General features: G+C 50.2%; 1 protein-coding gene across 1 annotated transcript in view; it reads right to left on the bottom strand.

Moving 5' to 3' along the window:
* FRMPD2 (FERM and PDZ domain containing 2) overlaps window positions 1–18,118 on the bottom strand; it is a 122,541-nt gene that overhangs the window by 16,714 nt on the left and 87,709 nt on the right. Inside the window, exons 17-25 of the mRNA XM_070615847.1 lie at window positions 15,224–15,324; window positions 13,398–13,490; window positions 12,598–12,705; window positions 12,389–12,505; window positions 9,270–9,475; window positions 5,556–5,660; window positions 4,402–4,495; window positions 3,496–3,581; window positions 1,525–1,672 (exon numbers count right to left, since the gene is read on the bottom strand). Coding sequence (XP_070471948.1) covers window positions 1,525–1,672; window positions 3,496–3,581; window positions 4,402–4,495; window positions 5,556–5,660; window positions 9,270–9,475; window positions 12,389–12,505; window positions 12,598–12,705; window positions 13,398–13,490; window positions 15,224–15,324 — 1,058 coding nt within the window. The remainder of the gene's footprint in view (window positions 1–1,524; window positions 1,673–3,495; window positions 3,582–4,401; window positions 4,496–5,555; window positions 5,661–9,269; window positions 9,476–12,388; window positions 12,506–12,597; window positions 12,706–13,397; window positions 13,491–15,223; window positions 15,325–18,118) is intronic.

Below are 18,118 nucleotides of genomic sequence, written 5' to 3'. Positions count from 1 at the left end.
CACAGATGTTAGCTCAGGGCCAGTCTTCCTCAAAAAATATAAATAAATAAAAATAAAATAAAAAGTCAGAGCAAACAGGCAAAGTAAACTGAATCTTATATTTTATTTAACCCCATATATCTAAAATATTACCATGTCAACATGTAATCAATATGAAAAAAATTATTGAGATATTTTACACTCTTCTTATGAACTAAGTCTTCAAACATCGAGTATGTGTTTTATCGATTTGGACTGGCCACATTTCAAATACTCAGTAGCCATGTGTGGCAAGTAGCTACCATATTATTGGTAAGTGGACAAAGTTTACATGTAAAGATACAGTTTATAGACATATACGTTATGCCAGCATCATTTAGAAAAACTTGTATCACATATATTCCTATTACTCCTTTGCAACTCAATCATTTTTTTAGCATACTTGAAACAAAGTTTTGTTTGATTAGACCATGGAGACAATTATGGTCAACTCTGTGGAAACATTTTAGCTGCTGTTTGTTCAGCTGCATGAACTGACCATAAGACAAAGCGGCTGCCTCTGGGCACCAGAGATGGGCACAGCCTCAGGAACCTCGCTCATCTGACAGCCCAGGAGGCCTCCAGGGCCCCCGCTAGTCTGCCTTCACCAATTCAGTTGGCAATCAGTCAATAGAGGGACAGAGCCCTGATGTACACTTTGATTCGGGACAAGAACAAAAGTGTCAGAAGCTTTTAGGTCCCGCTGTGTCGTATGACCAGTTTCCCCATTGCTGTCATCTAGGCTTATTTTATAGTCAGTTGCCCAAAGGCCCTCACTGCAGTGAGCAGAGGAGCAATGAAATAGGAAACAGATCTGCTTTATGCACGTGTCCCTCCTCCACCCAACTCCGTCACTCGCCGTGGCATGTCACTGGCATTCTACCTGATTTACACCTTCAGGAAAATCTCTATAAAGGCACAGAAAAATGGCTAAGCTCCAAATCATGATATGCTAAGGGAAGAAAGGTTTTCCTAGCAGGAAGCAAAATCTCAGGGAGGTGCAGAGAAGCACCCCATCAGGAGATGCACAATGACCCCCCATAAACAGACTGTAGTAGTTTGCTTTTTTGAGTGATGCTAATAATAAGCCTGATTTCTGAGCACCTTCCTCTCCCAAACCAGCCTCATCGGTCCTCGGATCTTTTGTTAGGAGTGTCTTGACTGGAATGTGGAGCTTTGCTCAAAAACCGCATGACACTTTCACTCTGATTTCATCCCTAAATACTTAAACAGAAACATTCTGGCAGCTGAGCAGAAAACTTCAGAAGGCTTGGGGGCAGAATGATGCCTGGTGATCATTTTAGGACAATGCATTTTCTTTTTCCAGAAACATATTCCATTAGATTGACTTTGACCGTGTCAGAAAGGCGGCCACGTCACGACCACCGCTGCTCACTATCCTTTGAGAACCCAGAGGAAGCCTTCCTGCTTCCCGTTTGACTTGACAATTCAAAAGGCGCGCAGGATGACACGACAATAGTAACACTCAATTCTCTCTTCTCTCACCATCTGTTGCCAAGACACAGCTTGCGGGCCTGCCAGGCAAGGCTGTTGCCAAGGAAACAGCCGTGCAGTCGTCTCCCATCCTGTCACTAGCAGAAGGACACTGCTGTGCGGTCCTGGGGCCTCTTCTCTCTAAGACCAGTCTTACCACCTAGAAGGATGAGTAGACAGACTCAATTTACACTTCATGGCAACGTGGAGGCTCTCCCTTCACCCAGTAAATGCTTCTTAATTTTCTGATACTTCCAGCAGCTGCTTCATTTGAATGTCAAATCAAAATCTCCAATCTAGCCTATTTTGGGGGATCCAGAGCTATATTTCCAACAGCCTGTTGGAGAAAGGCTCCTGGAAGTAACACATGTACCTCCACTTCAAATTCATCTTCTTCCTCTCTCTCGCCCTCACTTCCCCATCTTCTCCCCATCCTGCCTAAAACACTCCTACGTTGCATTTGCTCTCATAGAATATGGAACCACCCCTCAACTATCCTCCCAGGGGCCACACTTGCAGTGGTCCAGCTCTCCCCCTTCTGCCCTCCAAATACCATCTGGTTTCTAAGGCTTGCATGTTCTCCATCAGGAACGTCTCCCCAGGGCTCCCCCTCCTCCGTTCCCTCGTCTTCTGCCAGTGCCCAGCTGGACTGTGGCAAGCTGCAGCTAACTTTGCTTCTTGGACTTTATCTTCTCCTCCTTTGGTCCACTCCCCTCCTGGGTACCCGTGGATTGATCTCGGATACACATTGAACATGCAACACTCTTGATTAAAAGTCTCCAATATTTCCCACCACCTAAAGCCCACCGCCCTAGCATGGTACCCCAGGCCTGTGCCAAGCTGACCTCGCCCTTTCTTTTTGCTTTGATTTCCCATCCTTCTTCCCCACACACTGTACGCTCTTGTTACCCAAAGCATGGTTCAACAACCAGTGGCTAGACATCAACTGGAAGCTTTTTAGGAATGCTCAGCTTTCATTCAGGGGACTTGGCCTTGTCAACATCCTTCTGCTGCAACTGTCATTCAGCACCAAGCCACCACCCCAGAGTGACAATTCCTACCTGTCATCACTGCCAGTGGGCTGGCCAAGGACCTTCTCTAACCATGTTCATTAGCAAAGGTCTAAAGAACAGAGAGGACTAATAAATTGTGACTCTGTTCTCAAGATACGTCAGTGAAGGTCACCAGCGTTAAGTAACTCCCACCACAAACCAGAAGACCGCTTTGGGAAAGGAAGCAAAAAGGGGCCCTTCCGCCCCTTGGTTTGCCAGAAGGCCTCCAGGAGTCCTTTCTGTCTCTGCCGACTTCCCTGTTACCAAGAGGGTGATGCTAGGCCTGTGGCTTAGGACACTGGGGCAAGTAAAGGCTCCCACCCCAGGGCAGAGGTCGGAAAACAGCGTGATAACATCCAGAGGCTGCCTGAGCTGCACAGAACAGGGAGAACAGGATGGGTGAACGCCACTGGCTCTTGGCGTTTGAATTTCTACCTCACTGGGATGTGAATCCCAGGACAGTGAGGCCTTAATCACACAGGGTGCTGGGAACGGCATGAACTGGGGGAGGGGTGGCAGCACGTGCAAAGGCAGCTGGGTGACGGGGCCTGGGAGCAGAAGGCAGCACTGGTCAGATGGGGCTGCAGCAGAGAGCATGAGCGGGCGGCCAGAGCCAGGCCGGAGAGGTCGCTTCCCTCCCTCAGCCCTGTGCAGCTGTCTGATTCCAGAATGCAGGCAAGTGACAAGTAAGCTCTTCAAGGCTATTTATAGAGGGTGAGGCTTTCTGCTTGGGAATATCTGCTTCCTCCCGCGTTCAACAGCCCCATAGAAAAGTGTTAGTAAAAGGAAGAAGGGAAAGAGAAGAAAACCAAGAAAAATTTTGTTTTGTTTCCCACCTACCTCCCCTTCTCCCCGCCAGAGGCAACTGCAGTTCTGAAGTTGTTGGGAAATCTCTAGAAGGAAGAGCAGCTCCCGGGAACGGTGCACTCACCTGCCCAGAACCCTTGAGGCGCTGCACGGCCTGCCTGTGGGTGAGGCCGCACAGACTCACTCCGTCCACCTGCAAGAGCCGGTCACCTGGGAGGGGGACAGACGTCATGTCCCCGGGCTCCTGGGCTGCAGGAAGGACTCTCTCGGGAGGCCCCTGCCCAGCACCCCTCCGTGCAGCCCCGAGGAGGGGCAGGAAGCAGAGCTGCCAGGAGCCCTGCCTGGGCCTGAGGGCCAGGGCCTCTCGGAACCCCTTCACATGTCAGCTATCTAGAAGTCCCTCTATTCCTGGCTCACAGAGCGGTCGAGCCAGCTCTGTACAACCTCATCCTTTCTCCTGTTTGCCTGTGAAACCGTTTTTTCAAGTCGCTCAGGAATAATATTTATATCTCCAGGATTTCGTTATTTCACAAAGGTCCAGGAGACCTGGTTGATGCCAGGGACACTGGAATACTAGGAGAAACGGAGATAAGATCTTAGGTGCCCTTTGTAGCTCCATTCTGGCTGTTCTGGAAAAGAGTAAAAATAACCCCCTTCCTTCTGAGCAGTAGACATGAGGAAGGGCAGAGAGGAGGCTGGCGGTGTCGCCCCCACATACTAGTGGCGGCCACCGACGTGTGCTCTGTCCTCCACGGGAAGCACGACTTTCTCCCACAAAGGCCAAACAGCAACAAGCTTACTGAAACTCTCATATTTCTAAATCACCTTATGCTTCCCAGTGCGCCACGACAAACCTGTGATCCCCATGTTAACCTATCAAGGGGGCGGGCCGGGTCAAATCACCCTTCTCCAGGTGAGGAAACCAGGACCTGGAGAACAAGCATTTGTCCGAGGTCTCAGGCTGCACCTCCCAGGCCAGGGCTCGTCACACCACAGAGCACAGAGTCCCCAGGGGGACGCCATGCCTCACCCCGCAGGATCTGCCCTTCCTTGGCAGCCGGGCCTCCAGGAACGATGGATTTCACGTAGATACCTCCATAGAGCACGCTTGTGTTAACGCCGCCCTGGAAAACACAGTGAAAAAGTCACCGCCCGTCTGCCCCGTCCTGGGAGGGCCACTCCCACCCGCCTGCCACTCCATCCATCTCCATGTGACACCATCTCATATATCCACTTCTCTGTTTGGGCCATATTATCCCCTGAGCAGGAAGGTTCGGTGCTCAGGAGAAGTATTAACAAAACGAGCTGGGCAGGGGAGCTGTGCCTTCTCAAACCCCAGCATGTGCCCGTGGCAGGTGCTCAGAAGGCAGAGTCACAGCAACGCACCACACCGTCTCTCCACAAGCAGTGACCAGCATTGGTGGATCCGGCCACAGGCCCAAAGGCTGCTGCCTGGCATGTCCTGTATGCTCATGTGTTGATTTGTGGCTACAAAAGTAGAATTAAACTACACAATATTCTGCCACTTCCTTCCTATTTTTTTTTTTTCCTCTTAATAATAGATTGTGAACATCCCTACAGGTCACTAGATAAAGATCTCTATCTTCTGACTTCTAATTTCTTCATGCATGTATACACACAAAACTACAGATTTTTTACATCGGTAGGATTATATCGTTCTTGTACAGGGTTTTTCCTCCTTCCTCCAGGGTCTGCCAGATAGAGCTCAAAACCAAATGCAAAGTGTTCATCCTGAACGGAGGTCTTGCCAGCCTGACCTTGTCCTGGCCTTGGAGGCATGAGCACCAGATTCCATGGTGACCGTGCTCGAGATGACCGTGGACTGCTCCACTCCCCTTCAGCCTCTGTCCCTGCAGCCCTGCTGCCCTCTCCCTGTTGTCCCTGGGAACCGCAGAGTCAGGACCCATCACCCAATCCCCAACCCCCACTGCTTGCACTTCCTGCTCGTCCCACATTTGCCCTGTGTCTCCCAATTTGTCTTTGGACTCCCATCTCCCATGCAGGCCCCCACTGCTTTTCCTGGTTCACCCACTTCCCACGTGCTGCTTGCACCCAGGGAGCACATTATCAAGAGGCTGTCACCATATGAGTGGCATGCCCACCAAGGCTCCAGTGAACGTCTTTTCAACTGTTTACTTTCCAAGCTCTCCTAACAACTCTTACAGTCACGCTGAATCCAAGAGTCCCGTCTTCTTTAATCAGTTCCACAAAGTAGATTTCACTGGCATTGGTTTCTGAAGGTGATGGAGGACAAGAAGAACCAGCACCCTGCCCCAAACAAACAAACAAAAGTAAGGAAGGCATAAAGGTACCCACTATGCCTTAGCAGACGGCTCCTCATAGCTCTCAGCTGCTCTCAGGAGCTGGGAGCATTGCACACCACAAGGCACATTACTTTGAGGGCTGGGCCAACAGCAGATTCATTCCCAGCTTTATCAGCTCCTCCCTGTGTGACCCTGGACCAGTCTTCTGGTCTCTCCAGCCTCAGTTTCCCAATCCACAGAACTAGAATGAGAGATCTCCTTCTAACCGTGGCTGTGAATGATGCCCAGCACACAACAGGGCTCAATAAATGGAGGTCCCCTCCTGTTTCCACTCAAGATGCAAATATCATCATGAGACGTGAAGTCATCCAGGCACTTCCCGGTAGCTTCATACATGACACCAGCCAAGTGATAGCATGCTGGACACCAGACACACAGCAGCTTCTTAATAAGAAGAAAACCTCAGGAAGACCTTCAACCACCCCTAGCAAGAGTAGCTGCACTGGGTTTCCACTTTCAGTGGTTGAAGGCTTGAGGGCAGGACAGAAGAGAAGAATTATCTACCACGTGCCAGGCATTTTGCTGTGAACTATGACAATAACCGTGTAGGATCTGTTTATTCATCCATCCAATCACGTGACAACGTTAGTTGAACACATATTCTGTGGCAGGCGCAGTGCACGTGCGGGGGATGGCAGTGGTAAGACAGACCTGCCCAGACTGACCCACTGTCTAGTGGGGGAGAGACTTTTAACGAGCTGTGCCCGGAAGATGCGGCCACCCATACTCCCAGCGTTGGGCCCTATCTGCCTTTGCTTAGCTGCTTCCTGGTCCACCATGTTGGAAAATACAATAACACACAGGAAAATGAACAGGCTAGAGGGAGCCAAAAAATTATCAACCCCACAGAAGAGGTTCCAAAGAGACCGGTGTAGTAACAGACAAGTCCCCGATTATCCAGAGACACTCCGCACCCACCGGCCGGGCAAGGTGTCTTGTCCAAATTTTAAATTTCAAAGAGTAAAGCAACCACTGAGGGTGAGGTCCCAAGTGTGAGTGTACACTGGGCTATGCCACCAAAGGTGACCTGCCCGCAAAGCGGCCACGTGCCCCAGCAGAGCCTGGATTGGACAGGTTCCGCAGCCTGTGCCGTGGTCAGCTGTGACCTTAGAGTACCATTGTTCCCCTCAACTACCCATCAAAGACCAGCTCACAGGTGCGCTGCCCCAGAGGCCCCCACACAAAGCCATCTGGGCCCTGATTCCTGCAAAGGGGGCCTTCTGAAGGGCCACCCTGGGGTGGAGGTTGCTGCGCGGAGTCCCACTCCTTGGGTTGGAATCCCAGCTCTGCCACTTACTCCCCGAGAGACCATGGGTATGTTCTTCTCCTCTCTGTGCCTCAGGACCCCACCTATGAAAAGGCTTGATGACAGTAATTATCTCAGAGGATCGTAATGAAGCTTACATGATGTAACGCATACAAGCGCTCAGGACCCTGCCTGACACCCAGTTAATTACTCTATCAATGTCTGCTTTTAGCGTTATGCTCTTGCTGATCCCTCATCCGGCTCTTCCTGGGATGCACCATCCAGCTGAGCCCCGTGGCCAGTTAGAAAGAAACTAGCATTCATGGAGTCTTACTGCCAGCCAGGTGCTGGGCACTTGCATCTCCACAGGTCTGTGGACAGGCATGGTCACCTCTATTATAAAAGATAAAAATGAAGTCGAGCGAGGTTGGGTAACTTGCCTGTGTGAACCAGAGTCCCAGCAAGAAAGAGAAAGCGCACACAATCAACCTGGGGGGTGGAGGAGAGCTCGTGCGAGGCCTGATCTCAAGGGTGCTGGCAGCATTTAGAGAAACCAAGGAGGAGAGCCAAGTACCCTAGGTCTAGAACAGTGGGTGGCTGCCTCCTCTGAGCCTAAGGAGTGAGCGGAGGGAGGGGCCGATGCAACCCAGAGAGCAGTCCTACAGCAAAGAGCAGCTGATAGGGGCTCTGCTCTTCGAGAGAGGGACACCGCCAACCTGAGCACGGGGAGAGAGCGACAAGTCTGTCCCTGCTCGTCCCCCAACTTCAGGCTCCCACCAAGGTGTGAAATGATAGAAAATATATATATTGGCCTCTGCCCCCAGTCCTGGCACACGGCTCCTTAAACCCTTGTCATTTCCTCAGAACTAAGAGCACTGGGAGCATATTTTTTTCTAGTATTTGGTCTTTGACCATGGTGCGTGACACAGAGCTCCCAAATCTTTTGGAATTTCCTGAGTGATAGCAATGCCAGGAGCATCTTACACAGAGCTCCTCAATCTCTGGGAATTTCTTGGATAACAGGAGTGTTCTTTGTTCTAAGGAGACAACTTTTGCTGGGCTCCTGGACAGCTTCGGGATGGGGGCCAGTCTCCAGGAAGATGAAGCCATGATTAGAAGCTTGGAACTTCAGCCCTCTTCCCCGTCCTCTGGGGATGGAGTTAACGATCGCTCCTGCCTACATGATGAAATCTCCACGAAATCCCAAAAGCAGAAGGTTCAGAGAGCTTCCTGGTTGGTGGACACATCTACGTGCCAGGAGGGTGGTGCACCCCAGCTCCATGGGGACAGAGGCTCCTGTGCTCAGGACCCTTCCAGACCTCGCCCTACAGCTCTCTTCATCTGGCTGTTCACTTGTACCCTCTAAAACATCCTTTGTAATGAACCAGCAATAACAAGTTTTCCGGAGTCTGTGAGCTGACCCAGGAAATCACCAAACCCAAGGAAGGGGTGTGGGAACCTCAATTTGTAGCCAAGTCAGAAGTGTGTGTCACCTGGGGACCTACCACCTGCAGTTGACATCTGAAGTGGGGGCAGTCTTGAGGGACTGAGCCCTTGCCCCGTGGGATCTGGCGCCGACTCGAGTCAGCTAGTGTCAGAATTGCTTGGCGAGGAAAGCCCACACATCTGGTGTCAGAAGTGCTGTGTGTGGGGTAGTCGTGTGAGAGGAAAGGAAAACAAGGAGTTTTTTCTAGGCACAGGGCTTCTGGGGGGCAGAGCCAATCAGAAGACAGAGAGCTGACACAGTCCACGAACATCAGCCTTCAGGGTCCCCGGGCAGAAAAAAGAAAGGTCTGAAGGAGCAAAAGGAGACCATTCCACCCTGTGTCTCAGGAGACACAGCTGGAGGGGGACGGCCCGGGACTGAAGCACACAGCTCTCTGCACACCAAAGCCAGCCTCTGTCTTCTTCCTCCTCGGTCAACAGCAAAGCCATTGAGTCGCAGTCAAGGACCAACTAGATGCCAAGAATATGAGATGCCTGATTGTCCCTGCATTGCCCTGCAACCACAGTTATCACCAGTAATAATTGTAATCAGCTGGTAAGGAGGCTGGAGGCTCAAACACGGAGGCCTGTGGCTGGGAGCCTGCCCTTTTCCCCTTGATGTTCTTCTCAACAACCTTGCAGTGCAGGCCTTTACGTCCGTGTTTCAGACGAGAAAACTGAGGGCCAGAGGGGTTTAGTCCCCTCTATCCACCTGACTTGGCAAAGAGAGAGCAAAGAGGGACTTTGATGCCAGGGTTCTTGGGCACCATGGACTGTTCTCTCTCCTGCAGATTCTAGAAAGTGAACCAAGGGGAGGATTACCTTTAATGGCAGAGGGGAGAGCTGAGGGCTCCGCCCGGGCATCGAGCTCTGAGCCAGAGCTGTTTCTAGTTCTTCAGTATTTCTCTCCTGGTCTGGTGTGCGTGATGAACAGCCTCCCTGGTGCCCATTGGTCAGGCTGTCTGTAGAGAAGCCCCCAGAGCGGGCTGTGCTATTCTTCTCCTTGCTTGGGGTATTTCCACAAACACCTATAAAAACCACCAAGAAGAAGTCAACAGCTCAGAGAGGCTCACATCTCGGTGGCATCTCTCGGTGGGGCGCACTGTTTTCCTCCAGTGTTGCAGTGATCTTTTATAGCTGCTGGCGACGATGTGAACTTAGCCCCTCCTGAAGGATGACGTATTTAGAACAGAAGAACGGAAGATTCTGGATGTGATTTTGAAACTGAAATTGAGTTTGCACAACCCAATTATGAAAACACAGGAGCAATTACATGAGTTAATAATGCCAGTTCCCCTTTATTAAGTTCTTGCCGTGTGATGGGCACCACACACATGCTCAGATACACATACACTCACACACTCAGAAACACACATATTCTCACACACACACAGCGACACAAATGCACATAAACACACATATATGTATCTTTCCATCTTTTCAACATACCCACCAGGAAGGTCTTATCCCAGTTCAAACATGAGAAAGCAGAGTCAAAAGGATGGAGATCTTGCCCAAATCCCACAACCAGCACGTGGTGTTGCTCTTAAACTCAGCCTCTTCCAGAAACCCTGCTGAGCATGCCTGTAAACACCACAGCTCCAAAGACTAACATGTCAGGTCCTTCTGGGGTACCTGTCACTAACCAGACTGTGGACTCCCTGTGGGTGAAGGCTGGGCCACTGATCCCCATCAACCCTATGTCTGACCCTTGAGCTGGCACAGATCAGAGGAAAGAACATGAGGTCAGGGATCAATAGGGAAAGCCTTGGGAAAGGTAGTTAATATTTCTGGACCTCAATTTCCTTATATCTAAAAAAGAGATAGTATCAACTACCTTGTAGGGTTGGTAAGGATTAGAGATCATACAGAGAGAGATTTTTTATATAGGTAGAGAGAGAGAAAGATAAAGAGATTACAGTTTAGTAGAGAGTAGAGCCTCAATAAATATATTTACTGTTAATGTGTTAATATTAGCTGCTCGACAAGTGTACATGGGAAGAAGGCATAATAGTTAGATTTTCTTTAGATCTGGGAATATAAACACACGAGTAGGTTTACTACTTTTGATACAGATTCATTAGCACCCAGGTAAGTGCCCAACTCACATGTTGTGTGAACTTAATTTAATGAATTAGATTTGGAATTATTCAAACCTAAAGGTATTTAGCAGAGAGTGTTGAGGCCACTGTTCCGTAAGACCTTATTCATTTCACTCACAGATTCTACTGCCACTGTCCTTCCGGCAATGTTGTAAGTATCTGTTCATTTTCTCTCCCACAGCCTCCACGAGAGATGAGGATGGGGCTGGCTTACGATTGAATTAAAAAGTCAAGCTGTGCAACTTGTGTCCTGCCTAATGGAAATGCAACCTAGGAGACCTTCCGTGGGTACTTAAAACTCCACCTATCATAGACAGTGATGGCTGCTCATGATGAGAATGTTATCTGTCTTGTCCCCGACCTCCAATCCAGATCGCCTGCCCCAACAGCAGCCTAACCAGATAGAAATTCATGGCAGTCAAGCCTCTGCCCACTGTGATCCAGCCAGCGTCACTGTGGAAATGACTTCCTCCAGCAACGGGAGCAGCTGTGTAAGGAACCCCAACTGTGATGAGGCAGCATTGTGAGAGGACACCTGATTCACAGGCATTGTGGGAAATCCATCATCTAAAATTCCAAAGTGAGACCGTGGTTTGAGTTTTGCAGAGCTTGGGTGCCAATTTTTGACATCCGCCATCACACAGGCCATCCTTGAACAACACTGAATTGATCCCAGCTCGGCTGTATTGTGTTTCCTGATGAAAATGGATGCTCCTTTCTGTCCTACCTGAGCCATGTGTGGAGGAAAATGCAATAAGAGCTAAAATATTGTGGGAAGAACAGTGACAATGCTGGCAAACTCAACAGAGACAGTGCACAGGGGTTGGTGTTGCAAAGTGCTAGGGCAGGCCCCCAAATCAGCTCCAACCACAGGATGAAAGGTGTGTGGCTGAGGCCCCGGCTTTGCCACCTCCCATCTCCCCACGGCTTCTGGACCAGGGGCAACTACAACACATGGGAAAGCCATCTGGCGATGGAGTGCACATGTGAAAGAGTGCATGGTTTTCAGCAGGCAAGGCAAATGGGGTGCCCACATTTAGGATCTAGAAAATGCTAGCTAGTGTGACGTGAAGCATTTCTATACATAAGGGGAAACTGTACAATGACCCTGGAGCGTGAAGAGGAAATCCACAAGCCTGGATTGCAGTAGTCTGCTGTTAAACACAGGATCATCCAGTCAAAAAGCAGTGGCGGTGCCCAGTAACTGGGAGGGAAGGGGAGGTTAACATGCCCCATCATCTCCATCAACCCCCCAATCCTGCCCCAAATAAGCATAATAATATTATGTTCTGATATAGGCGATTGTTGCTCTTATCTAAAGGATGAAAAAAGCTTCTTAAAAAAAAAACACAGCTTTACTCTTAGTTGACCTTTCATGCCCTGTCTTAAGTAAGAAGAGCATGCTTGCTATGCGAGTTCAGCTCAAGAACACTTGCCTTGTCTCCTTCCCACCTGATTGCCACACCTAAGCCCTAGCTATTAGAAATGCTGGAGCGGTCACTTTCAAAAGGACTTGGATGACAAAGAGTGTCATGCAAGACATGTGGACAAGAAACAATACAACGGTTGCATTGGCCACGTCTAATCAAGAACCAGAGCAGGCTGCACCCATTCGGCAGGACAAGCAACGGGAGAGCCCACCGGCCCCTGAAATTGCTGAGCTTTCTGATCTTTGCCACGATACTGCTTCTCGGGAAGCCACCACCACGAGGAAAGCAATGCAAAGCCCTTCACGGACTTAAAAATCCACTACCCATCTTACCACTTAATCCAGGGGTGAAAATGCACCCCTGAAGATAAGGGAGACTCTCCAGCTTCTGAAACCAGGTTAGGACATACCTTTTGACTGGGAAATGATTAACTCTATGTTGTCAGGAGAATTCTGAATCATTCTAACAACCATGTCGAACGTGAAGCCCTCCAGGCTGATGCGATTCAAGGCTAGTATCTGCCCTCCTGGAAAAAGAAAACATCTCAACAATGCCATCAGGGAAATAAGAAAGAGCCGTTCCTCAAAGCAGTGTCTCTGGCAATTCAAAAAGATGTACCTGGTTTGATCTTTTTAGCTTTTTCAGCTGGTCCCCCAGGTATAATAGAAGATATAAAGATGCCAGGGTCAACTTCGTCTGCATCTTCTCCCTCATTAATGACAAAACCTGTAATCCAATGATGTTTCATAAGATGGGAATGATTTCACAGCTCAGAGAGGTTAGGTTATTTGCTTGAGATCACACAGCTACGATGTGGCAGAGCTGATGTTTGTACTAGGCCCTCTGATCCTCTAACAGCTCTTTCTACTCCTCCATGACACACAGACAAAAATGGATTGCCCCCCATTAGTCAGGACAGTTAAGGCCAGGAACGCAGCCCATCAATGGGCACTGGAATTTTCTCTAGCAGATAATCAGAGATAGGAAAGGGTTAATTTTTAGTCAAGTATCTTGTCTCAGTGTCTTTTTTTTATGTGTTTTTAAAAGTCTTCAAATGCAGTAAAGAGTAAGAAGTGAAAATATCGACTCCTCCTCCCCATCACCAAGAATCTAAAAATACTAAGGAAAGGGTATTACATGATACTAGGGGAAAAACATCTTTTTCTATCTTGTACTTACACTCTCAAGATATGCACCCCTTTTATCAGGTCTAAAAGGAAAACGTGGACCCCAAAGTCCCATTGCTCTTTGTGGACATGTAAAGGGAGGAAAAAGCAGAAGTGATCACTGAGAAAGACAAGTTGGGAGAAGTGAGGCAGGAAAGGGGAGTAGAAAAGTCGGCGGGAAGACAGCACACATACACCTGCCTCCCCCCCGCCGGAGGGAGAGGCTGGGGCTCACCTGCCGGGCCCTCTTACCAAAACCACGCCGCGGATCCCGGGTCAGGGTCACATGCATGATTTCTCCGTCCGGCTCTGCTGGGAAGCTCTTTCTCCTGTTATTCTGTGGCCCTGGAGGGAAACAACATCCTGCATTGTGCTTCTCCCCCAAATTGTCTGAGACCTGATACAAAAGGGGTGAACACTATGTCACACACACACACGCATGCACAATCCTGGGGGTGGATCATGCACACATGCTTCTCATGAGCCTCACTGGTCAGAGCTGGTCACGTTCGGGCTATGAGAGCAGCAGCAAGTGCAGGCGACAATGCTTGTTTTCTGACAACTTGCTATAGCCATTTTTTTCTGCATTGGTCTTGGGACAAGACAGAATTTGGGCGGAGAGGTACTTGCTGGCAGTGAAAACTAAAACCACAATTAGAGCACAGAGATGAGACAGCAAAGCCTTCTCCTCTAGGGTCTCCAATAACCAGAGAGTGATTTGGCCCCACAGCCCAGCACCGATGCCCGGAAGGGCTTCTCCCAGCTTGGGTCGTGGCGGAGACCCACAGCAGAGCCCTGAGGCTGTTCCAGGTCAGCTGGAGCCCTGGGGTGGGGCACTTCAATGCTGCTCATGGAGCTCATGGGAAAACCCAAAATGGTGACCCACTACCCAACACTTTCCACATTTCTCCTTTCCCCAGGACCACGGTGGAACTGGCAGACAGTGGATGGTAAAGAGCCACCCAGTGGTATTCCAGACCCAATGCCCAGGCTTAATGCTCCTCAAGTGTAAATATTTTCTCCAGTTCTGGAATCTCTTTGTCTTTCTGTTCCATTGGGGGCTTGCCTGGAGGATTAGGAGAGGGAAATGCTGCCACCGTGTTTTCTGGTGGTTACTGGGAGATGATATCTGGGCATGCATGAAGAGTTGTAACTAAAGTAGGTGATGCATTTTTTTAACTGTCACCAGACATGGACCCTAAGCCACTTCTCCTGTCCTGCCTAAACTCTAACCTCTGTGTTTGACCTAATTCTCTTGTCTTCTTGCAAGGTGCAGGCGTTCCTTTACTTAACACCTTGGGGCCTTGAGTTTATGCAGTTTCAGCTCTATTCCAGGAAGACGCTCTAAGCGACAACTGCCTAGCACCCAGATGCTCTGAAACTGACCAGACTGGCCCAGATCGCAACCACGAGACTGACACCTGCACAGACAGGTGGGGAGTTGGACTAAAGTAACCTGTGCTCATTAACATCATAACTTCCCCTCCTCTGGGACGGGGTAAGCAGCCATTTTTAGATCATGCGATATATGTAGAAGCATGATTTCCAACCACGCATGTGCAAGCTTACGCCTGCCTCTACATGCGACAATGAAACCTCCCCTTTGAATATTCATCCTTTACCCCGAATAAAGATACCCACCTCCCTGTGCTTGGGGGGCCATAGCTTTGTGAAATTATTCCCTACCATCTCCATTTTTCTTTGCTGCATGCTGCAAAGAAAAAATCTGCTTTGGGAAACAACTACTTCTGGTGCAGTTTGATTTAACTCCCAAGAAGGGACCCACGTCTGGTCCGGTAACATAATCACACTTCTGCACAGCAGGCATTCCTCATGCTGGACCAGAGCACTGGGAACCCCCACCAGCGCTGAAATATTTCAGATCCACATGCCCAGCCCAAGCTGAGGGTGCACTGTATGCACTCTTCCTGACCATAAGGAGTTTTGAAAATAACTTTAAAACCCAAAGGATTGTGAACACTATCAGGGAAACAAAATGAAGTGGTGGCAAAAGATTTAAAGCAGCATCACATGTAAGGTTTCCTTTACCCGACATCCGGCCCACAGCCTGGCCCCACCTGTGCACGTGCTCTGAACAGATGGCCCAGAGAGAGGGTCACAAGTCGTTGGCTTCTGGATCAAACAGATGCTCTCCAGCCGCTCCCGGCCAGTGCAGGGGCTGCAGGGAAAGGCGACAAGATGAGATAAGACGTCCCCTAAATGTCCTGGCATTTCTGAGTATGGATGGTGGCCTGTAGAAGGCAGCCCCAGGCCTGATCAGCCAGCAGACAGATCCCATGAAGGGCTGATCTGGTCATCAGGAGTGGATCAGGAAGAATGGCTTTGGGGTCTTTCTGCCTTCACAGGGACCCCGGAGTCAGCTGGGCCTCCTAGGAACCTCCCACTCTCTTTCCTTCGGGCTGAATATGTAGCCATTCAAAACCTCAATTTCCTTAACCATAAAATAGGAATAATATTCCTATTTCCCAGGCTTGTGACGGTACCAAAAGGAGGCAGAAAGTGTAAACATCGACACCTTTAGTGGGTCCTGGTTTTTCATTGTTTGCTTTTGATTTAGCTGGGCTGGGTATGCCCCAGAACCCCCACCTAAGCTGAGAACAAGAACCTTTCATGCAGGCATTCAAATGGTCATCTAATAAACAAAGAATGTTCTAGGCCCTAGGATAATAATCAATTAAGCAAGAACTCTGTCCCACCCCCAGGGTCAGCTCTGCACAAGATAAGCTACATTAGGGATGAGCAAAATAGGGAGTGAGAAGCAAGAAGTGATGCAAAGCCATGGGTGCTCAGAGCCCTGGAAAAAGTGGGCACCAGGTCTCCAGGGTGGCCAACCATTGCGACAGGTTCAGCTGCTCTTCGTTACCCAGGCTGTCCCCAACCTCAGTGTGCCCACATCCACCCCATTGCTTCAGGCATCAGGACCACGGCAGGGGATGCTGGCACGTGCCCCTTCCCACGGAGACTCTCGCTGTATCCCTGGATCGGTGATGCCAGTTGCTCTGGGTACGGAGCCTGGCACTGTTCGAGGGTCCAGAGCTAGAAAGGGAAGAACAGGAGCAATGGCGGAGGGAAGGCGGGTGCAGAGGCGAGGCGCGAGCACAGAGCCATTCTTTGGAGACTGGGGAAGCAGCCGCACTCTGACTTGGCTCCACTTTATACTGAGCACTTCAGAAGTTCAACCCAAGTTGACTGAGAACCCACTAAGTGTCAGGTCCCGGGCTGGCAAGGCTCTGAGGGTGAAGGTGGGGCAGAGGTGGGCCCCGCCTTCTGGGAGCTTCCAGCCCACTGTGGGATTTTGAGGGGTGGGAGGGTGCCATTTGTGCCATGCACAGCTGACCAAAGGAGAGGCGTAGGCAGAGCGCTCCAGGGTTCAAGGAAGGAGGTACCCCAGCAGTCCGGGAGGGGCCAAGAAAGGTGACGGAGACAAGTGGCATTTGAGTGGGCCTTTGGAGAGAAGGTAGGCCTTCCGTCTCAGGTTCCTACGGTCCACGTGATCTGGGCTACATATGCAACCCTTTATTGTTTAAAGAGGATAAGGACTGGCATTTACTGCAGTCACAAAAGGACAGACACTGAAGGATTCCACTCGTATGAGGTTCCTAAAGTAGGCAGATTCAGAGACAGGACACAGGAGCGTGGTCATCAGGGACTCGGGGACCAGGAACGGGGAGCAGCTGTTTGATGGGTATAGTTTCAGTTTTGCAAGATGAAAAGTTCTGGAGACGGGTTGCACAGCAACATGAATACACTCAACACGGCAGAACTGTACACCCAAAAATGGTTACAATGGCAAATTTTATGTTGTATGTATTTTACCACAATTAACATAAGCTTTTGAAAAGCTAAAAAAGAAAATGGCATATGCTGAAAGCTGCCACATGCTGGCCTCGGGCGTGTAGTTGTCCTTTGGAAGTTCGCTGTTTAACAGGACAGACAGATAAACGCATGGGGACGTAGGGGAGGAGGGGACGCGGGGGGCACTGCTGTAAATGGAGTCAATGGCATCAAGGAGCCAGCCCTTTGCTGGGGCAGTCGGTGGCCAACTGCTCAGTGGAGGAGGGAGAGGCAGGGATTTCTATCAGGCCTAGCACCCTACTGGCACTCCTGTCCTGAGAGGTGCTGAGTAAAGAACCGCCCAGGAGTGACACTGGGGGTGCAGCCCCATTTCCTCAGTGTCAATGTCTGCGTGCGCTCCCACCCTTCCTGCCCTGGCTCTCAACCATCCAGTCACATGCCCTGGGCTCCAGGCCAACAGCACAACGTGCTCCTGCCCTCACAGGCCCTGTGCTTGTCACCTCTGTGAGCACCAGGAGGCAGGGTTTGCCTGTCCTGCTCACCGTTGACTCCTCAGCACCCAGTTCAAGGCTGGGACACGGCAGCTGCTGAACTGATTGCTTTAGAAAGATGAACTGGGCCTTTCCATGGAGTTCCTGCCTGTCTGCCTCCCTCTCACCATGCCCACAGCCTGCTGGTGTCACCTCCCCCAGGCAGCCCTCCCCCATCCCTTACTGGAAATAATAACCTCACCCTCAAGGGAGCCGCAACACTGTGTCTGTGCCTGCCTTCAACATTGAACCCACTCTAGCCCCCTAACAAAGGTTGATACTCCTGCCCTAGAGACTAGGGGTGGGGGCACCAACATTGGGACACCCATCACAGACTCAGCCCGATTGGGGTGGGTATTACTGTTATCACCACTGGACAGATGAGGAAACTGAGGGACAGGCCTGTTACACAGCTTGCTCAAGATCACACAGCACTAGACAGCTGAGCAGGTATTGGTCATGGACTTCAAGACCCGGGCTCACTCCAGAACGCTGTCTGAAGGGGATCCTGGGCTGCATCATCTTTGCCCCAGCCCCAGCAGAAAGGTCAAACATCGTATCCACGTCACAGAGATCAATGGAGCCCAGCGGACGTTAGGCCGTGGCCCACCCCAGACTTGGCCACCG

This window comes from Equus przewalskii, chromosome 1 (assembly GCF_037783145.1).
Source record: "Equus przewalskii isolate Varuska chromosome 1, EquPr2, whole genome shotgun sequence".
Classification (NCBI taxonomy): domain Eukaryota; kingdom Metazoa; phylum Chordata; class Mammalia; order Perissodactyla; family Equidae; genus Equus; species Equus przewalskii.
This window is presented reverse-complemented; position numbering and strand designations above follow the sequence as displayed.